The following is a 21,840-nucleotide window of genomic DNA, read 5'->3' on the forward strand; positions in this document are numbered from 1 at the left end:
TGTAGAAAATCGATATGTTCGCCGCGAGCCACATAGTTCATCTGGTATTAGTGTGTGCAAACGTAAATAACGTTGATACGTGCCAAAAATCAGCAAAAGAACGCCGTTAGTAGTTAAAATTTTTCCCATGATGTCTAGCGGTCGAAATGATAATGAGCCAGGTTTCTATTGGCCAGAGCCATCCACTCACAGACTTGGGATGTTTTCCCGTCTTTAGCGTTTTTTTCGACACCACAAAAGTATATAAGAACCGAAACTTCTGTCTGATTTCTCCACAGCGACCAGAGCTGCGCACAGGTGCGGGACCTCACCAACGACACAAAGTTAATTCCGTTTTGGTAACTAACGTTGCATGCATTTAGATTCATTAATTTGTGACATGTCCTCTGTCTCTTTCTAGTTTTAGAGATTTAACTTTCCAAAATACTGAAGCCATGGCCGGAAAAGTTGTGCTGCACTACTTCAACGGGAGAGGGAAAATGGAGTCAATCCGCTGGCTTTTGACAGTTGCAGAAGTTGAAGTAAGCGAAGGGTGCGGTGCTGATAATGCGAAGCTTCTTGGTGTCTTTTAGGAACCACAGTGCTCCTCAATGGTCCTTTTTCTATTTTATTACTGTTGTACAATGGGAGCAACTGCAACTGACCCAATTAAGTATTCTGATTCTGATCAAATCTGTTATTCTCCCGTCACAGTTTGATGAGGTCCATTTGACAGCTCGTGATCAGTATGAAAAACTCCTAAGTGGTGAGTTGTTTAGAAAGTCAGTTGTGTCTGGCCTGTTTCCAAGTCAAATTTTTGCATTTTACATTTTTTGTTCATTTGTTACCTTTCACCAACATATGATATGGATTTGAAAGTCTCAAATGTGTTTTGACCTCTGTCTAGTCAAAGTTATCGTCTCCATGGTGAATTAATGTTTGACCAGTGGGAGTGCCAACCTGAATTGCCTGTTGCTGCCTTTCCTCTGCAGATGGAGCTCTCATGTTTCAACAAGTTCCCATGGTGGAAATTGATGGCATGAAGCTTATTCAGACAAAGGCAATCCTGAATTACATTGCAGAGAAGTACAACCTCCATGGAAAAGACCTCAAAGACCGTGTCATGTATGATCCAGTTCTTTAATAGTGTAATGATGGGAGCGTCTACCCTATCATGTGATCATAGTAGATGAAATGTGTCACAGTATGTGGTGTTGCTTTTCTTCAGGATCAACATGTACTCGGAGGGACTGATGGATCTCATGGAAATGATCATGATTTTGCCCTTCACCCCAGATCCACAACCAAAACTGGACAACATTCAGAGTAAAGCGAAAGAGCGTTACCTTCCAGTGTTTGAAAAGGTATCACTCTGTTGCTGTACATATTATATGAAATGGTCTGGTCTATAATGGATCAATCTTGCTTAAAAACCCTTAAAGATGGGAAATTGACCCATTGAAGATTATTTCTGGTCACTAAGTTATTGTGTGTCTTTGACAAACTTCTCAGGTGCTGTCTGGGAACATATACCTGGTGGGAGGTAAACTCAGCTGTGCAGATGTGCAGCTGCTTGAATGCACCCTGATGTTGGAGGAGAAATTTCCTGGAATCCTCGGCGACTTCCGCAACGTCAAGGTAAACATGTGGAGGTGTTATACTGCACTGGGCTGGATGTACAGAGGAGAAACAAACAAAAAAGATGATTTGTTGAAATGAAATTGCAGTATGTTGTTAATCATATCAGTGTACAAAACTACACACCCACGACTGAATGCTGTTTAAGTATAACTACGTGTTTCCCTCCAGTCTTTCCAAGGCAGGATGATCCAGATTCCCGCCATCAACCGGTTCCTGCAACCAGGCAGCAAGAGGAGGCCGCAGCCAGATGAAAACTACGTCAAGACCGTCATGGAGGTGTTCCAAGTAAAAAAACCATTGCCATGAACTCTGATTAGATCTGGTACATTCCTTGCATTGGCAATGTGAACGATTCATTATTCAAGCAACCCCTTTACGGCATGTAGATCAAGTATATTAGCTGGTTAATGTTGAGATTAATACTGCACTATTCAGCTCAAAAGAATAAAACCATTTAGCGTGAAAGGAACCTATGTAGTCTTTCATAGCATTTTATGGGTGTTTTAATGTGAAAGTCCTACTAAATAAAGTGTTGATTTTTGAGGAACTTTTGAGAAGCTGCTGTTTTTGTTCCGTCTCCCTTATTTCACCACACCTTGTACATAAAACCAAAAGCATTATTTTGAGAATCACATTCATTTATTTAGTTTTACTGGTATTAAAAAAAATAACAGACATAAAAACATAGAATGTGAGCAGTGAAGAGTACAAATTTTATCCTTTTATCATTACTTTGAATCTTCCAGTGTACAAAGGTTGATAGTTAAACCAATGTTATAGCGTATACTGTAAACCCCTGCCAAGACAAACAATAGCACCCACAAAACTTACGTATGCCTGCTGTGCTTTCAGCACTGTGAGTGTGTAAACCTGTGGTAATAATATAACATGGAAATTAATGTCAAATCATGAGATTTACGTTCATATACAACATCATCTTAAATCTGTAGGTAGATTTTGTGAAATTTCTAGTCACATGAAAGCAAATTTACCACACAAAACAGAAGTTTTAGTATGCTAACTGGGAATGTTTCCTTTAAAACAAGGCTTGTTCATAGAGAGACAGAGATCCCTCCATCGGGTCATTGTTGTTCCAGCAGTCACACCAGGATGAGCAGCAACAGCCGAAACACCATCAACAAACTGAGAAAGAGAAAACAGATCAACAAGGATGTGATGACCGTGGGACATTATTTCACAATCCTTGAATTGCACAATAAACTTTCCCGCATGTTCAGCAGGTTTCACTCTGACCTCAGGCCTGACATGATCCCAGCAGGCAGCAGTTTTCCAGATTTTTTGTATCTCATTCCCATCACAACTGAGAGGAGTCCCGAGGCCACTGAAAGAGAGAAAACACCACGGCATGATACTGTCTGGATGTTGGATTGGACTGGATTCTCTGAAAATCAGCATGTTAGAACGGGCTGCACCATACTCACACAATGAGACCTTGATGTCCTTTGAGTCATTGGAGACGTTGTATGCACCATAAGCTGATAATCCACCAAAAACTAAACCAGCCATCAAGGACATCACACTGCCTGCAATAAAATAGAGCCACATTATGATAAAAAGGTTAACTATTTCACGACTGAATCATCTGGCAGAGAATTCTCTTTGGTTCGGCTTTTTGCCAAACTAAACACAACAGATCATCAAGTGAGGGCATTCAACCTTTTCTCTTGTATCCCATAAATCCTCCAAAGGCGATGGCTGCAGCATAGCCGAATCCGATCCAATCCACTGCCATCACAAAGCTGTGAACAAAACCAGGCCGCAGAACAGGTGTCAGGTGTGTTTGTTATTCACGATGAACTCAGACCTCTGTTGTCCGCGTATTGGCTAGTGACAGCAAAGTTTGACACACCTCCAGATGTCGCTGAAAGACCGTTAGTGATTCAAATATAAACAGTGGAGGAAGCGTACGCACGAACATTTGTACACGCATGTTGACGGTAATAATTATTTAATGTGAAGTACGTATTGTTTTCTTATTACTCTTATGCTGCCCTTTAATTCATCTCGGTGTAGTACATACCTTGAGCTGAAACAAGAGCGCAGCAGCAGTTACTTTCTACCTCCGAATTCACTTCCTTGTTGCGACCCAAAAATTGTATTGCGCATGCGCTACTTGCTTCATGCTGTGTTCGCGACTTTTGATAAAGTGGGAAAAACGATTTTCAGAATATTAAAATCAGTACCGGAACGAGGACGCTGTCTGGTTGTTTTAACTACTACTACGATAAATCATCATCGTCATCATCATAAAGTGGTTAATTCATAATTAGTTTTTTAAAAATCACATTAGATACTATCCCTGCAATGTTTTCATACACATTCATCAATTCTGTCAAATTGTCTTATTTTTCTGGGAGCATATTGTATTGGTCCCCATTTTATGGCCGGCCTTGTTTTTGAATATTGAGTCTACCAGTTCTCAAATACACTATTCTGCGCCTCTTGGCTAAGTGTCACATTCAGAAAGCCAGAATTCTTCAGTTTTCTACCAATAACTTTTTTGTGTTGAACTACAAGTTTCCATAAGCCCACCTGCTGTGTTATCAGACTCACTTCACAAAAAGTTGTTACAGCACAGTAGTGGGAGATATTGCAAGTGTGCACCATTACAAACATTTGCATTGGTGTCCTTCTGTTGCACATGCTTGAGACATTTACACATCGAACCTAGGGACAGGCAGCATTATTTGTGCATAGTGGAACTGGTTGGTCACTGTGTTCATATGCTTACACTAAAGCTCCCAAGTTTAGTCTGCTGCATCCACTGTGCTTAGTGTGGTCATGGAGGTGATAAGCCACATACACAGGCACAGAGGGCAGTGAGTGGGGTGCAGAGGTGGTTGATATAGAAAGCAAATTAAATCTGGCTATGAGCTGTCCCTTGAGCAGCTCAAGCCCTTAGACCTGCAGGATGTACTTTGAAATTCTAGTTCTGATTATGAAGATTTTGAACATGAAAAAGTTAAAATTAAAAAAAAATAAAAAATAAAAAATTATTATGCATAAGGCATCTAAAATGTTTCATTTGATTTGACTGTATAACAAAAATGTTATCTTGGGTGTGCATGTTTAGCTCAGCAAACGTGTATATGTTTCAAAATTAGCACTTAGTGATCAGTATTTTGATAATCATGTCAGGATAGCAAAACAGAGAGGAAACATGACTCTCCCCAAAGAAAACCACTTTATTTCACTCAAATCCCCATTTCCAGAACTTACACACATTAAAGGTTTCGTCATTTAATAATAGTCTTCGAAAAGTGTAAATCAATGCATTTGTAGAGCAAAATAAGCCACTATGAACTGTAGACAGTGTGACCACATGCTGCAGTGAGCAGCAGCTCCAGCAGAGTGCCTCCATGCAGTCACCTGATGGAAAAGAGCCACTGTGGCCCTCTGTAAGAGGGCTGAGGACCAGCTCCTCCAAAGAGAAGGCACACATTTCCAAAATCCGTTGGCATTTAAATACTGTCTACATAGAGTTTCCTGATGCATTACAGTCTGATCTTGTCAGGATAAAAATGACTATAAAATGGCTGACAAGGGTCATTTAAGAACAAGGAAGGATTATTCAAGTGAGGTATTGGAGTGACATGTAAAAACAATGAGATTTACTGTATCGTCCACATGAGGAGAACATATCAAAGACTAACTTTAGAGGAAGACAAGATGGCAATTATGTAAAGTGACTCGTGGAAAATGCAATGGTTTCTTTACAGTAAACAACAACAATGACATACAGTGCATTTCACAATACAGTGATAATTATAGTACAAATGGCTTAGAGAGCACAGGAACCTGTGATATACTGTTAACATGGCTTTGTCAGCTTTTTGCTAGGTATTCAAAATAACAGATGCATATAAAAGTTATGGAGCCATTATAAAAAAATTAATTATAATGTAATTAGGCAAAAAAAAGAAAAAAGAAACAAGACATTGTTGGGGCTGGCATCAAAACAAGTATTGCTCAACTTAACACACTTGTAGAATATCATGCCAAATACTCCACATTTTGGCAATGATTGACATTTTACCATTAAAGCAATAGTTCACATTGGTAGAACATTTGTAAAATGCAATCCTCCATGTGAGCTCACTGTGGCATCACTAGTGACAAACACTTTGCTCAAAAATATACAACAGATTGCATTTTTGAAGGATATCAATATCAGTAAAATCTGTATCTTGGCTGCTGAAAATTAAAAGACACTTACTCTTCCATGTTTGCATAAATGAACATTCCTTTACAGCTACAGGCATTTCCAGTATAAAACAAATAAACATTCAGTATGAATATTTATGGTAAACAATGCAGCTGGTGTCATGTTTATGAGGCCCAATAGAGGACTGCATGTTCTTTATTTTGTTCTACTAATGTCAAAAAAAAAAAAATCACTGAGCAAAGTGCATAATTCTTCTGACATGGGGCTTGGAATAAATAAGACATTACAAACGATGTCAACGAGTCAGTGCACTTAATAATCAATGATCCATCATCACTATGATGTGTCACTTACGTGCAGTCGCTGACCACGATCATCAGACGTGTTCTGAGTTCTCAAAAATTTAATGTCATATGAGAGCTTTAACACTGGTCAATGTTTGATGGGAAAATGAGCATGCAAGAACACTAATTTGGCTACATCTGATGGGGGGGGGGGTATTTTAAGAGAAGTATATATGTATTTTTATTTCATAATAAGTAATCCAGGGGTATTTTTGAGAAATCTAATACTTTTCAACACATCCACTCATGTTTCTCTAATCATTTCAGGCTGCAAATCCAAATAACGCAAGGGAGGAAGTAGCACAAAAAGCTTAACATTTTTCTGCATCTCTGTTCAGCTTTCAGCTCAAGGTCAACTGTGAGCCAGACATGTGGGATAAATCTCTGAGCCTCTTATCAGACGCTGCTCTGCATCTGGAACACACCTTGTGTTGATCTGATACAGGAAAATGGCACCGGCTCTCCATGTCTTTTGTGCATCTCGTTGCGGCAGCCTCCGCCCCTGCTCGTTAAGGAGAAACGTTCACCCACAGCCAGCCCAGCAGTGTCCCGTACACCCAGGTTCTCACGTACAGTTTCCTGCCGTTCTCCGTCAGAAGTAACGGCAGTGTCAGTCCTGCCAGGATAACCACTGATGGGAGGGTTTTAGACAGGTTCAGAGGGAAAGGTTTGCCATCCCCGGGGAACTTGCATACTTTGTCTGCATCCGCCGACTCGTAGAAATCCGTCAGCAGCCTTTGAAAAGACAGACAACTCTCTTAGGAATTCAGCCTGTCTTAGAAATGCACAAGGACTTCAAAAGAAAGTGCAAAGTGAAACAAATGTAAAAATTCACATCAGCGTATTTACAGCAGTTACAGCACAAATACTGCAGCCGAATCACATCGTGGCTTCTTGTGGCTTGGCTGGTGTTGTCAATGTTGTGCTCAATAGATCTTTCTATTGTGAATACATTTAAGACAACTATTACTTCAAACACTTGAGTGACTCACAGTTTCTATATGTGGCTCTGGACCTTTTCTGTCATGTTAACTGATCTCGGGGCTGCAACTACTGATTTTTTCCTTATCCCTTCATCTGCTGATTGTTAATCGACTAATCATCTGGCTTGTAAAATGCCAGAAAATAAAGAAACCTGCCCATCACAATTTCCCAAAGTCCACTTATTCAAATGTCTTGTTTTTTCCGATCAACAGCCCCAAACCCAAAAGCAGCAAAGCAGAAAGTATTCACATGTGAGAGGCTGCAACCACAGAAAGCTTTTGTATTTCTGCTTAAAAAAAAAGAAAAGAAAAGAAGAAAGACGATCAAAATATTTGCAGATCCAGCAATAATTTTAACTGAGTGGATTTTAACAGCAACTAACAATACTTGGTAAACTTGAAATACTGAAATAATATTTGGAACATGACCTTTAAGTTTCACTAATTTTCACAAGTTAAACTTTGCCCAAACTGACAAAAAAAGATACAAGCCCCCGCTGCTACACTGACAACTAACTCAGGAATTAGATTAATTCATCTGCAGGGCAGGTTCACATTTTTCCCCGAGTTATGCAAGCCCCCCGTTACTGTTCTATGACCCCCACTGGTGGCCTGCCCCCCCAGTTTGAGAACCACTGCTCTATACAAAAGTGAGCTGCACATAATCAGATTTACAGAATAAACTAGAATAATTAATTTCAGCTTTTCAGGGGTCATACAGAAGCTAAGATACAGATCTGCACCTAAACCTAGTGACGCATGGAAGCAAAACATGAAAAAAAAAAAATCTCACTGCGGTTTGCATATTGATTGGACAACATTCAGTTTCGACATGATTAATTGGTCCACCCACACTTACCGGTCCTTGATTTCGAAGCGCTCGTGCAGCCACCTGCGGAAAAACACTGGCTCTGTAGGAATTTCCTTTATGTCCACGCGGTCGAAGTGTATGTGGACGCGGGGACATTCTTTGCACAGGAATTCTGTCAAACACAAAAATTAAAGAGACCAAACAAAAACAGGAAAAGCCTTTCAGCAAAACGGCACGTAGAGTGAGCACTTCAAATCAACACGAGGTGACGATGATGGAGCAGAGCTGCTATGGCGCCGTGACGCCAAGTCCCTCTGATTCAAGACAGTAAAGACTAATAACATGCAACAGCTTGTTGGTCCAATTGGTGCTTGTAGTTAAGATTCTCCGGCTAAGACAGAATCAGAGTAAACCAGCAGGCCTGAGAATGAAATCAGGTCAAAACAGTCCATCAAGCCCAATTTAATACTTGAACTCAAACTAAATATTCAGAGCTCAAACTGAATATTCATTATATGTACAATACTACTACTACTAATAATAATAATTAGTTTCAGCATCACCAAATAAACGTTCCTAAAATAAATTTCCAGTGTCAAATCTCAGATCACTTAGTGGAGAAAGAAAACCAAAGTGTCTGAGAAGGTCAGACATAAAAATGTAACCAAGTGTGAACGCTCAAGGCTACATGTGTATCCCCAGAGACCTTCAAGTTCCTGTTTCCACAACATGCAATATTATCAGGAAACTTGGCTCTGCGGCCAAAAGAGGAAACTTGATCGAAGTCAGCAGCGAAAGGTTGCTTCTCTGGTGGAGAGAGCACCTCGATCCGCCGCTGCTGCTGAGCAGATTTAAAATGACCTTCACACACAATGCGAGGCCGTTTAATAAACACTGACATCTCAGTGAAAGACGGGTAGTGTGCATGGAGGCTCGGGTGCAGAGACACGCAAACACACGATGTATTTTCGCAAAGCACACATGAAAAAGCCAAAGTCATTCTTAAGAGAAAAGACCACCTTCCTTCCTCGTACACTGAGGAGGTTAAGTGCTGTTTTCAGGTTTCTGGGCCGCTGAGACTCCGAACGAGTGTTTGGCACCGAGAGACTGTAACACTCTTAAGGCATTTCATAAATCAACTTACTAAAAGAAAGCCGAGCTTCCACTGCAGGTCATGTGTGTTGATGGAAGGAAATCAGCTCTTTGTTCCTAGCGACAAACAATGTCTCCTGATCTAAATCCCTTTGATAAACTCTAGTAAAACTGAAAATCTGAGAGAAAAAACTTTAACATTTTGAGTCATCTGCATAAAAAGAGGAGACCAAAGAGCTGCTAGAGAGGAGCACGGAGCTCATTCATTGATATAAAAGGTAATCAATGGTTGAACATTTGTTAATCAAAGTCTTCAACTACAACTACATTTGTCCAAGAGCCAGAATTTTTCCAAACAGACACTGTGGGGGCCAGATTTTCAAATTAAAAAACAAAACAAAACATTTAGGCCTATTTCATTTATTAATTTATTATTGTTTTATATTTTCTTTTTATTAGCCTATATCAGTACGAACAGACTCTTAAAAACCACAGAAAATCCACAATGATCACTAGATCCTGAACTAGCAATGCTCTCAAGGAGGTAGTCGGTGCTGATGTGATACACAATACAATTACTGATTCGGATATGAAAAACTGATCTTACTTATTGAACTGATTAATTACTGATGCAACAAGAGCAGTAAATGTGAATACATGAGACAGACCACCGGCAGATTAACAGGCCATTCAGGTTAGAATAAACATTTTCAAACCAAATAACTAAAAGCATTTCTTCCTGATAAAATATAACATACTGTCATACTGCTCCAGGTAAAAACAAAAAAGAAACTTCACTATATAATAATAATACTAGAGGGAATTCATACAGGGGAATTTGATTTAACATCTACTAGCTTGTATGTAGTTTGAAGTATAGTACGTGAGCAAGTTAACATTGTTTGCATATAACAGGAAGTAAAAATTCAAACAAGCACAAGGCCTGCAAAGCTGAGCTGCAGAACTTTATTCCTAACAATCAGCTCCAGACTCCATCACAAATAAATTACAGAGCAAGCCTATTAAAGCAAGACACCACAGGTGAATAGGATAAAAAATGAACTAGTAGAAATTGAATTCAGCTGATTACTTGAATTAAAACAATTATTTATTGTATTACAAGTTTTCTGAAATGTTGTGTTTAAACATTCAAATGAGTCATTATCTAGTAAAAACAAAACAAAACAGACATCTGAACTAAAATAAACAGCTAAATGTGTATTTTAAATGTTTTCTTTCTACTAATCTGAAAGGAGACATTTTACGGAAGCAAAATTGCCCAAGATCTCAAAATAGACTAGTGCATCAAAGAAAATATGTTTTCACCTGTCGTCTCTCCCCTTAAGCCATCCTCAGCCACAGAAATGGCATATTTGAGTTTTGGGTAGTTCCAGTTAGGGACGATTGATCAATCATTGGTTATTCAGTTATTACCTTAAATAACTGAATAGATCAACAACATATAAATGGACAACCTAGAGGACAAGGTATGTGCACTCTAAACAAGCTGGAAATGTTTGTGGTTGTGCAGCATAATTTGCATTTAATGTTTTGAACTTGTCTGGCCATTCATTCACAAGCGACAAGGAGCAGCTGGAGCACCAAGTGAAGCTGTTGTTTTGTTATAGGAACTTCAATCATATATTCTTTTAACTTTATTGCTAAAGTGCCTAATCAGCTTGGATTTTGCAGCAACTCTGGCCCACAGCAGTGCTTTTTAAATGCTGTCATTATGGAAAAAAATGCGCTTCGTGTCCTTTTTTTAGAGTAAATGACTGATTGTTAACAAGCCCATAATCAATTCACAATGCTGCTCTTATTGGACTCATGAACACATTCATTTCCAAACTCAATATTAAGTATATTTTTGAATAAATTGTGATTTGTTTAAGTTTTTAAATAAAGAGTTTACGACCCATACATCTGGGTCCAACATGACTATTATAAGCTGAAATAATTCAAACTGTTCATGTGGATCAGAAACATCTGTCAGATGTGAAACAGAGAGAGCACCAGGAACAAAAAGGATCAGAGACTCTTGTAGCCGAGTGTGAACGCAGCCTCGAGTCACTTCCACCTCCCTGTGAAATGACTAAAGTCACCTTCACCACATGAGGCCAGGAAGTGCGTGATGAGAAGAATGCTTTTCTATTCTCTCTGTTCTGTTTGCTAGAAACACATCGATGTTTATTCCTGACTGAAACGGGATGTTTTTTTTAACATTCAACCGGTGCTTGCAGAATAACCGGGAACACAGAATAATCAAAACCTCCAAAACACAGAGTCATGCTGTTTACAGGAAGACACGGCTGGTAATAGGTAATGTTTGCTATGTGATTAATTACTGAGGGGGTGGACACAGTGTTGCACGGTTGATACAATACATTAAAACAATGCCTGTGTGTCTAGGGAGATGCTGATCAACAAAAAATACAGGCAGACTACAGCTGCTAAAAAATGTGACTGTTATCTTTATGATGGACAAACTGAATCTTATCTTCTGCTCTGATAACTAATATTTGCATTTTCTATTACTGTAATAAGGTTTACATTTTTGGAAGCCAGTATATCCGTTCTGATTTGTTTTGGTTCTGACAGCACTGTGATCGAATCTCAATATGCAAATGAGTTGTGCAGGGCTGGTGGATTTGTCGACAAACACGTCAACGCGTTTAAAGAGCTATAGTTGTACAGATTGCATCTACATTCAGCTCACATCTGATCACAACATGAGCCTCCAGATGTGGTCTGGACCATCCGATCACATTCAGATTTACTCCTTTCATTAACATGTGTTTCCTTAACCACATACTGTGGAATATCCAGACACAGACTGCATTTCAATGCCAATTGTAAATGGAGTTTAAGACCGATGCAACGATATCTTGTTGTTTTTACCACATGCTGCTACTGTGAATATCACAGGAAAAGAGATATGAGTGGGCAGAACAGATCGTTCTTGAGTGGTGACAGTAATGGAAGGCAGTCTAACAACAAAGCTTCTTCTACTCTTCTTCTACTCTGCGGGCTGTAATTGACTCCCCTGGTGGTGAGCTTGTATTTCCAGCTGCATGTCTCCTGAATGAGTTTACATCTTACGATTATACAAGACATCCAGGTCCAGATCACATTGTGAGAGCAGGTTCAATGAGGCTGAAAGCCGACCGTCTCAGTCTTCTTTTATTTCTGTGCAGGTCTATCACTAAACTCAGACACTCGCTTACCTGGCATTGATGGTGCAGGTCTTCTTTGACCGGAAGCGTCGAACGTTCCCTCGTAGGCCACGGTGATGTCATACACAGCATCCAGGTGGCCCTTCATGGTCTCGACGGCTATGTGAGAGGCCTTCATTCTGGGTGTAAGTGTGTGCCTCAGGACAGCCAGTCCTACGGGAAGGACAAAAACAAAATAAGAAATGCTTTATTTAAACACATTACATAAAGGTTATATTAACAGTGTGAATGTAAAATATGTCATGTCAGCCATCACAATAAAAAGTACTGCTCGACAGTAATGTTGTCTTTTGAATGCAATTTTACTGTCTTGTTAATGTATTTCTATGCCAATGCTCTGTAAAGCACTTTGAATCACCCTGTGTCTGAATGTTGCTGTATAAAATAATCCTGTCTTGCCTTTAAGAATTAAGAAATTCATAATAAAAACATATGATTTAAAAACAAAGTGATTCTATGCAGAAGCTTGTGTTTAGGTCAGTTACTGTACAGCCTGTTGTCGATGTGGCACCATCCTCTGCTCACTAATACCTCACTAATAACAGATAATGTCATGTGCACATGTCGGCTCTCCCGGGCGATTTGTTTGGATTAATGGGGGAAGGTGATATTCAGAGCTGTGGTCCAGAGATAGGCTTAATCTCTGCAGAATGGATGCAGTTTGTGAGCCGACCTGAACAAAAAAACTGAACAATGGCATCATAATGATCATGTTGATGCGACACATTTATTTAGCTGCAAAATATTAAAGCTACATTGAAATGTACAATGCAGTTAAATTTAGTCTTCATTTAAAACCTGTGAATTTCACTTCCCCATGCTACAAAAATAACCAGAAGACAAATCTCCTTGAAACTGTTTTTTTTTTTAGTACTGTGAGTGAGCAATAAATTCTCTCTTATCGAGCAGCAGCGACTCCTTTTATTCCTCAAAACTTTCAGCTACCACCAGCTGGAATATTTAATAAGCCCTTTTGGCCGAAGCTGACCAATTCCTGGCACCGCACCAGTAATCCAGTGATGACTGGAATTAATAAAGAAGTTATTATGTTTAGAAAGCTCTACTCATTAAAGACTATTCCAAAAAAGTATATTTTACTTTCATGCATATCTGAAATCTGAGCTTTGAGGCTAAATCACAAGGAAATGCTGTTCGGTTTTTACACAGCTTTGTATTTTTTCATTCTTCTTAATTCTAAGAATGCAGAATCAGATCTGAAAACTTAACTTCCATACCAATCCGTATGCATGTGATGCTCATTGGTTGAACAGTAGCTTGCAATGGGGACCACAGGTCACACAACAAAACTTAGTCAGCTGTTTTACACACTGAGCTGCCTTTGCTGAATTAGTATGCAGCAGTAAATGGCTGCTATCATGCCAGTACCTTCTTTCGTAGCGAAAGCCTGACTGTCGGCAATAACATTCTTCAGCTCTGGATTATACCGAGTTCCTTCAGGGAAGATGACAAGGTACATCTGTGGGGAGAAAAGTATGTGAAATCAAAGCGTTGGTTCTTACTGCACAGGCCAAAAAGGAATTTCAAACATTCACAGGATTTGCTGAACAAGAAACACAGACACTAAACACTGTGCTGAACTTATAACTTATAAAGAAAACTTGAGATGCAGTTTTCATTGGTTCATTCTTTTAAATCAGTTTGGATCAAAACTGAAGTGAAAACTGAGTTTTTTTGAGCGGTTCAGACTCCTGAGGTTGAAATTTGTATCCCTTCCTCTTTCACTCATTTCACCTTGACCCTGCTGTGTTGTAGGAAGTTGTAGCCATCTGAAAATTTGCTTTGAATGTATATTAGAATCACTCACTTCACACTTGTTCATCTTCTGGAGGATGTTAACAGATGTCACATTTTCAAATGAAACATTTCAGTAGCAGTTTTTAAAATGTTTCATAACTTATTTGTGAGTTACTGGAATCAACAGGCAAGTGAGTTTTGCTTTAACAATTTGTTTTAGAGTTGGCAACATAAAGTTCGGTCAAACTGGAACGAATATGAAAATATGTACAATCAATATTTCGAGTATAATCTTGTTTCTAACATGGGGGTTGCAATGCAAATTTCATTAACATGCCATGCTCAATGACAATAAAGAAATCTTGAATCTTGAATAATTCATGTTGTTTCCAAGCTCGGTTTCAATTCCTGAATTTTTCATCATTGTGACAACTGATTATGTTCGCTTTAACTTTCACCACTGGACTTTACAACATAGCTTTCGTAGCATAACTTGAGGTCACTCGGATCACTTCAGTTGAACAAACACCTACACACACGCACGCACAAACACACACACACACACACTAATCCCCCACAGCTAAATCCAAAAAAGTGATTAAAAACAAGCCCTTTCAACACAATAACACACACTGCATCTGAACCTTCCTGCATCCAATGTCTGATTATCCATTTCATTTCATTTCATTGGTGCTGTCATCATCGGATGTTCTGTTAATACAAACTCCGAGAAACTATTCACGTCAACATCCTAATTACAAGTAGGGTAAGAAGGAATTTTTGGAAGCAGAATTTTGGGAGATTATTGCTGAAAGCTCTGCAGTGAATTTAGGTGGTGAAAGTTTAAAAACAAGCATGCAATGATCAGAAAAATGTGAGACCCAATGTTACCATATGAGACCATTGTAGATTCTTCTTTCTTATTGAACATGACTGAAAATATAACTGATTTTTTGCTCTAAATTAGAGCATTTGTCTGAGTGTACTTACTGGTGTTCCACATTGAGTCTGAGTGAGGAGCTTCTTCTTCATCGCCTTTTCATTAAACTTTGCACTTCGTTTCACGTAGGCTCCTCCGTGCTAAAAGAGAAAAGGTAATCTGATGAGAACAGCAGTGCTGGACTGTGATACAAGTCTACTTTGCATCTTCACATCTGCAATTTACAAACAGACATTCAAATACTCACACAGTTGCATTACCTGAGAGAAATACCATCCGTATAACGGGAGCCACTTCAGTCCATCTTTAAGGACGTATCTGACGTGACCGAGGGCGCTCTGCCTGATGGCGAGCATGTCAGCAATGATCCAGTCAGCTACAAGGACAGCCATTGGTAGAGAGAACATATTTACTTCAATTTGTGCTTTGCACTGGAATGAGATTTTAAAGCAGGACATGCAAATATTTTACCTGTGCACTGATGATTAGACAGGTAGATCACGTTCTCTTTGTTCTTTGGTATATCTCCATATATAGCAATCTACAGGGAAAGCAAATTAAAGATATTATAAAGTCCAACAAAATAGTAGATGTCCTGGATTGTAATCCGTTTGCTAAATTCCTCTCCATTGACTTAAAGAAATATTTTGGTTTGTTAAATATTTAAACTGTGTCACTAATTTGCTTCCACGACAATCTGATTTTGCCCATTTTTTACAAAAACCAAACCAGCACAGACTGCAGCTTTTCAATAAACCCAAGAGGATTTATTTAAAAAAAACGTGGCCCCCAGTTGGTGAGACAGAGCAGGCAGTTTATTACAAAAAACACATCTGATCGGACACAAAGGTTTACCCACCACAACACTATCACTATTGCTTTCCTCCACACCCTAAAGTATGAAAACACCAACTGTACAGGGAGTGGCACCAGAAGGGCAAGAGAATGCAGACTTCACTGGTAAGCATCTGGTTCATCAAGATCTTATTGATCAGCCTCTGTGTTTGGCCCCATTGTACATGTTATTTTAAGAGTTTCAAAAACAGAGACCTGCACAAATGCACTCATCTGCATGTGGTGTGCATGTAACAGCTGCATTTCAGTGCAGTGAAGGATCACTCACCTCAACTCCTGTGTAGTTTTCGAAGAAGAAGAGAACCATACTCTGGTAAATGCAGTACAACCGGTCGTCCAACTTGTGATACATTCTCGCTGGTAAGACACTTGAAAGTAAGCGCCAAGCCCCCCATGACAGCAGGTAAGCTGGTGCTGTCCCCAGCATGATCGTGGCTGGAAACCAGTACCGCAGCGAGTATGTGTGCACAACCAAGGAGAGCAGCATGGTCCTACCTCTGGCTCCACTACAGTAACAAAAATCCCTGAAGCAGACTGTACGACTTTATACTACACACTACACACTGTTGATAGGTTACAGACACCACACCCTATCTATCCCACAACACACCTGGCCTACTTTCAGCACACCTGGCCTGACAAGTCAGCATAAGAAAGTGGGAAAGCTGCAGCAAGAGGGGACTGAGAAGCTAGCTGGCTAAAGCTAATTTTAACCTTGCCTGCAAACCGCAGTTAGCCAAGTCGGCTTAAGCGCTAATGTCCGCCCATACTGCAACACAAAAGCAACAATTAACTTCAGTTATCTGATTGGTGTCGACATCTCAGAGCAGCAAAGCGGAACACAACCTCAACCTGAACTCCGAACATTTACTGTGTAAGTTAACTTAAAAGAAAGCGTTAGCCTACTATTAAACGTGTTTAGCCAAACAGGAAGTTTTACCTAGCGCTACATTTGATATGAACTGTCTCTAATGTGGGTGCGATAACAAAGTGTAACCCAAACGTCAACTCAGTTGTTAAAAGGAAAAATATTTTCTATTTCCGTCCGCGGCTCTTCATCTTTCTCCAGCTAGCTGTTCATAAACTAGCTCCTTGCAGCAAATGTCACACACGCCTCCCTACGTAATGACACCCTGTAACATCGACGAAGCCCATTGGTCAATTGACGTAGCAAAGGCAAACCAATGGGCGAGTGTGCAACATCACCGCCATATGCAACATTAAAGGACTACAACACTGTTTCCTTCAAGTTTTACCTCGGTTTTTCCTCAACTTTCCATAATCAAACATTTGAAATGCTACATATGTTTCAGAAAATGGTCAACAGCCGATTAACATAGCCTATAACTACAGTATGTGATCCATTGTGACTGAGGTAACCCTCAAAAAAGATTCACATCACATGAATTACAATTTTATCATATTGTATGAAAAGTGGGCTTGATATGACATTAATGTTTGCACTGAAGGTGGAGAGACAACAGAGGGTGCAGCCCAGTATGCTATTAATCATATTGTGCTAATTTGGAGTAAATATTAGAGATATAACTCTTTATTTTACTGGGCTTGGCTTAATAACAACCAGCCAGAGGTTGTATGCAGGAACACCATACAGCATCACATAACATACCACACTGCCGTGTTATTGGTTTGAAATTGCTTGTTTTAATCACTTTATTGGATTTAACCGATTAGTGTTTGTGTGTAAAGTTGCTCCAAAAGTTGGCCACAAAGACAATGAGGCCAGTAAATGTGACAGCTAAAAACAAATAATCCATTTACTTGGCAAATCGCTGTTCTAAACTGTTTAGTTTTCATTTTCCTTATATGTTCTTGTACAACCTCTCATACTAGGCATCTTGCATGTAACAAATACATTATAACAAAACTAGCAGTGTCAAAACTACAAATTCATGTAAAGGTCACGTCAGTATTAGTATCATAGTAAATTTGCTACTTTCCATCTGTGCAGCTTCAGCATGACTGACAACTGTGAGTACAAGCTCTGATGCATCAGCTTGTTCATTTGCTGTCTGTCACCCAGCGACACTGCTGAGTGGACTCTGACAGCACTTTTGACAGACTGATCCATCACATCAGTGCGTTTTGTCCCTTTCAAAATCAGGGTGCTACATTCATTATACTATGACTGTGAAAAAAAAGGCAGTTACATTGATGTCCTCACAAATCAATTTCAATAAAACATGGAAAACTGAAGACAACATCACACAAGAAGCTGTGATGTTATTTTTACTCCAGAGGATGTCTGCAGCATATACTCTGCTGTAACCTATTGATCAATAAAATTCTGAGGTGTAGTCACCTTGATTCTTAAACAGCTCTTCATTTGAGAGAAAATAAGAAAACCAGGGATCACAATCAGAATTTACAAAAGTATTTATTAACAATGACATGACAAAACATTTTGAAAAGGATATAGTATATTATCTCCAATAAAGTGTTAAGCTGGCTCAGCAAGTGTTTTTAAAATCACATCGTTATACATTAAAAATAATCTGGCTCAATCTCATTTCTTCTTGTGAAAAACACTGTTAAGCAGTAGTGGTTAATACTTCTTGAAACAAACAAACAAAAAAACAAACAATGCAAGTAATAAAGGATGTTAAAGCAGTTTTCCATGTTTCACAGTAAATGGTTGATAGTTCTCAGAAGTAACAGGTTTGTATGGTAACCAGGGACTAAAAGCCTTCAAAGGGAATATCTGAGACGATTTATGCAAATCCTCTGAATACATTTTCAAAGCAAGATGATAAACCTGCACAAGAAGAACACTGCAAGGTAGGAATTGAAGGTACATGACCAGGCACCATCCAGTATAGAATTAGTAAAATTAAACTTCACAGCCAAAAGAAAAATATGAATCAGTTCTTACTCCAAGTCATACTTATCATATGACAGCTGCTTCAAATGTGTGATACAATCTGAAAATAAAATAACAAAAAACGAGAGAAGTAATTAATTATTGGTGACATGATAAGAGCCGAGCATTTAACACAAAGATTAGCGGGAAAATATCTTACCCAGCACCCACTGCTCAGACAGGATCCTGCTTCCCTCTGGTCTCCTGCCTCTGTACTTCCCGATGCAGATACCCGCCTGCCGCACAGTTTTGCAGACTGTTCCTCCACAGAGCTGGATCAGCTCCACCAGACTCTGAGTGGGCGGCTGGGAGTGCTGGGACACAAACATGGCGGGCTGGCTTTGGAACAGGTCCTGCTGGTGCTCCCCGGCAGACAGGTGCCTCTGGAGACGACAGATCTGGGAGGTGAAACTGATAGTTAAATACTGTTAACATGAACTGTTTTCAGGGGGGTACAGTCAGGACGCAGAAGCTGATTCTGTTCAGCTGCTCTGTTTAAGAGAAATGCTCAAAAAGCAGACAAGGTCTTCTGAAAACTGCTTTTTAAATTTTGGATCATGTGAAGATTTCAACATTTGCCTGGTTGCAGTTTCCAGAAATGTTAAAGGACCAGTTTGACATTTTGAGAAATATGTTTTTGTTGTTTTCTTGCCAGGAGTCAGATGACACGAATTATTCCACTCTTATGTCTGCACACTAAACATGAAGCTACTGCCAGCAGCTGGCTAGCTTAGCTCACAACAAAGACTGGAAAGTTATCTTAGCTCTGTTTGAAGTTAAAAATCCACTTACAAGCACCTCTGACGCTCACTAATTAACATGCTGTATCTCGTTTGTTTAATCCGCACAAAAACTGTAGTGTAAAGACAGTAATTCACAGTTTTAAGGGGGGGATTATGTGCTGGACTATTTCCTGGCCGGGACAAGTTGCTAGGCAACCAGTGGGGAGAGACTCCAGGAAGTAAAAGCTCCTTTTTTTCATCATCCATTTCATTTCCATCATCATTTGAAATTATTTTGACAGTTTTAAATCAATTCGGCCCAAAATTTCCAGTTACAACTTTCAGAATCAGCTAAACCCACAGAGATGTTTTCAATTCTTCTGACTAATTAGACCTCTGGTCAGGTTGAGGATGGGTGGAGCTATGCTGAGAATTGCACAACGTCACCAACTATAACAAATAATAGGCATTTTTCACAGCAGACATGTTGACTAGACGTAGAAGGAAAAACACAGGTGTTACTAATGTTACTAACATTAACAATGCTTTGCTCCATTCAAATGTCCCAGTAAGCCATGACAATGTGACAGCATTTACAATCCCACAACACCAAAACTTAGGCAGATAAATGGAATTCAGCCATCACTTATTATTATTATTCACAACTGTGCTTTTCATATTATGACATTTCAGAACACCCACAGAGTCCAGGGAAGAGGTCTAATCAGGTAACATAGGTGAAAACACCCATGTGGGTGGACTATAGGGCTAAATAGGGCTTCAAGAACTGACAGCATAATCTTGAGTTCATGTTGTTTTACTTCCCAGCATTCACATTGTGTGTTTGGGTGTTCAAGAAACCTTGCTTTCTTGTTATTCTAGTGAGTGAGTCAAAGTTTAAAATTAAAACTTTCCCATTTCGTGAATGTATATCATGTGAGTCAAAGGTTTTACTTTGCAACAACTTAACCACAATGAAGATGAGTATCATAAACCTGCAGAATACCAAACTGGCCCAGGATTGCCTTTTTTGCCTAAGACATGCACATTTACATCATATTGATGTTGATTAATGTGTGCTGTTCCTGCTGAATAAATAAATTAAGTATACACTTCAACGCTGATTTGAAACCATGACTAAATCCCAAAACTAGCCTGAAGGTGGCTGCTTGTGATGCAGCAGAAGCCGTGTTAATTTGGCTTCAAGACCCATGAAAAACAGACCCTGGAACGCCACTACTGAAAGACTAAATGAACTGTGAAAGCCAATTTAAACAGCAACTTTTTTTAAAATGAGTAAACATTTCTAAGTCATTGCTGAACATGAAACCATAAGTTTACTCCAGTACAATGACATCAACAAACTTCAAACAGCCTGGCCTCTAATATTTTGATACTGAAATAACTACAAATTCCATCAGAATCAAATTATAGTTGTTGAACTCTGAGTGGCACAAAAGCTACCATGCCATTTTATGAGCCTGATTTCACTTTGTATTTTCAGCTCTGCTTAAATGAATCTCTTTGACAGTCTGTTGCTTTTTGGGTCTGGTGAGTGATGCTCTAAGCTCTCACTACAGGCCTGATCTGTTTCCAGCAGGGGTCAATTGCTGAACTGAAGGGCACAATCTGCTCCGTTCTCAGCTGAATGCCAGGAAACAAGCTTTTAGACTCTTAGTCTTTTGTCAATGTTCACACAGGTTTCACTTTACCTCAAGTAATCTTGGATTGGTCGGAGGGTTCAGAGACAGGGTCAGGTTAACGTTAACCCACATTGTGCACTTTAAAGGAATGACTGAAGACTATATGTAAGGTTTATTACGTGAGAAAAGAGGCTGTAAAAACTAGGGGAAAAAAAGGTCAACACGAAAAGGCAACATAAAACAGAGTTGAACAAAATGCTGCCACAAAAAACATACATACAATATTAAGCCTCTGGCAACTTGGCCACAAATAGTTAAATATATTATGTTGTGCATGGTCAGGTCAAAGCTGGATTCAACCTGTGTATTACTTTGGGTTACATCTCACAACCAATCTCATGCTGCTTTGGATTGCCTGGATTTGCATAAATTTCATTTCATATCTTGTATACTGCTGCAGTAAAGACATATTTATCATGACCAACATCTCTGTCTGCATTTTAAGATGGCACTATACAAGAAATAAAACTTAACCGCTGTCAAACATGATACTAAAAATACTCATTTGTAAACTTGCTGCAAGCTGAAGCCTTTTCAAATCTCTATAAGACGGGTCATAGAGATGCCAGTGGTAACAAGCTTTCTCTGATACATGTTCTTAAAATTGCTGGATGGGTTAAATTGTACAGTGCCAGCAACAATATATTTATACTTAACCTGAGAAATCCCACCTCCTTATGCTGACAACCCAACTAATATCTTTGTAGCCGCTAAT

General features: G+C 39.3%; 4 protein-coding genes across 5 annotated transcripts in view; 1 reads left to right on the forward strand and 3 right to left on the reverse strand.

The window, feature by feature from the left end:
* Positions 1–175: 175 nt before the first annotated feature.
* On the forward strand, positions 176–2,167 carry LOC121613714 (glutathione S-transferase A4-like). Its single transcript, XM_041947312.1, has 7 exons — positions 176–297; positions 401–521; positions 694–745; positions 972–1,104; positions 1,208–1,343; positions 1,492–1,617; positions 1,789–2,167. The coding sequence occupies exons 2-7, from the start codon at positions 435–437 to the stop codon at positions 1,924–1,926; spliced, it is 672 nt and encodes a 223-aa protein (XP_041803246.1). The 5' UTR covers positions 176–297; positions 401–434; the 3' UTR covers positions 1,927–2,167.
* Positions 2,168–2,243: 76 nt separating this feature from the next.
* zgc:163080 (uncharacterized protein LOC799515 homolog) lies at positions 2,244–3,728 on the reverse strand. Its single transcript, XM_041947926.1, has 5 exons — positions 3,662–3,728; positions 3,298–3,380; positions 3,063–3,164; positions 2,875–2,962; positions 2,244–2,763 (listed from the first exon to the last, which is right to left on the reverse strand). Exons 2-5 carry the CDS (start codon positions 3,371–3,373, stop codon positions 2,721–2,723), a joined length of 309 nt encoding a protein of 102 aa, XP_041803860.1. The 5' UTR covers positions 3,374–3,380; positions 3,662–3,728; the 3' UTR covers positions 2,244–2,720.
* Positions 3,729–4,808: 1,080 nt separating this feature from the next.
* Positions 4,809–16,925, reverse strand: agpat5 (1-acylglycerol-3-phosphate O-acyltransferase 5 (lysophosphatidic acid acyltransferase, epsilon)). The gene is made up of 8 exons (XM_041947944.1): positions 16,088–16,925; positions 15,436–15,505; positions 15,225–15,340; positions 15,015–15,104; positions 13,656–13,746; positions 12,261–12,422; positions 7,993–8,116; positions 4,809–6,885 (listed from the first exon to the last, which is right to left on the reverse strand). Exons 1-8 carry the CDS (start codon positions 16,304–16,306, stop codon positions 6,660–6,662), a joined length of 1,098 nt encoding a protein of 365 aa, XP_041803878.1. The 5' UTR covers positions 16,307–16,925; the 3' UTR covers positions 4,809–6,659.
* Positions 16,926–18,210: 1,285 nt separating this feature from the next.
* mcph1 (microcephalin 1) overlaps positions 18,211–21,840 on the reverse strand; it is a 29,436-nt gene continuing 25,806 nt past the window's right edge. For both annotated transcript variants that reach the window (XM_041947351.1, XM_041947350.1), the window contains exons 14-15: positions 18,861–19,098; positions 18,211–18,761 (exon numbers count right to left, since the gene is read on the reverse strand). In XM_041947351.1, coding sequence (XP_041803285.1) covers positions 18,709–18,761; positions 18,861–19,098 — 291 coding nt within the window. In that variant the 3' untranslated portion in view covers positions 18,211–18,708. The remainder of the gene's footprint in view (positions 18,762–18,860; positions 19,099–21,840) is intronic.

This window comes from Chelmon rostratus, chromosome 11, assembly GCF_017976325.1.
Source record: "Chelmon rostratus isolate fCheRos1 chromosome 11, fCheRos1.pri, whole genome shotgun sequence".
Lineage (NCBI taxonomy): Eukaryota > Metazoa > Chordata > Actinopteri > Chaetodontiformes > Chaetodontidae > Chelmon > Chelmon rostratus.

Bases quoted from the DNA above. Each gene is read 5' to 3' on its own strand.
- LOC121613714 (XM_041947312.1), top strand. From the start codon at position 435: ATGGCCGGAAAAGTTGTGCTGCACTACTTCAACGGGAGAGGGAAAATG. The intron at 746-971 runs GTGAGTTGTTTA...TTTCCTCTGCAG, and splicing joins GTATGAAAAACTCCTAAGTG to ATGGAGCTCTCATGTTTCAA. The intron at 1,105-1,207 runs GTATGATCCAGT...GCTTTTCTTCAG, and splicing joins GACCTCAAAGACCGTGTCAT to GATCAACATGTACTCGGAGG.
- zgc:163080 (XM_041947926.1), bottom strand. From the start codon at position 3,373: ATGGCAGTGGATTGGATCGGATTCGGCTATGCTGCAGCCATCGCCTTT. The intron at 3,165-3,297 runs GTTGAATGCCCT...ATTTTATTGCAG, and splicing joins TATGGGATACAAGAGAAAAG to GCAGTGTGATGTCCTTGATG. The intron at 2,963-3,062 runs GTGAGTATGGTG...TCTCTCTTTCAG, and splicing joins GGACATCAAGGTCTCATTGT to TGGCCTCGGGACTCCTCTCA.
- agpat5 (XM_041947944.1), bottom strand. From the start codon at position 16,306: ATGCTGCTCTCCTTGGTTGTGCACACATACTCGCTGCGGTACTGGTTT. The intron at 15,341-15,435 runs GTAAAATATTTG...CTGTCCTTGTAG, and splicing joins GTCTAATCATCAGTGCACAG to CTGACTGGATCATTGCTGAC. The intron at 15,105-15,224 runs GTAATGCAACTG...TTTCTCTTTTAG, and splicing joins ACGGATGGTATTTCTCTCAG to CACGGAGGAGCCTACGTGAA.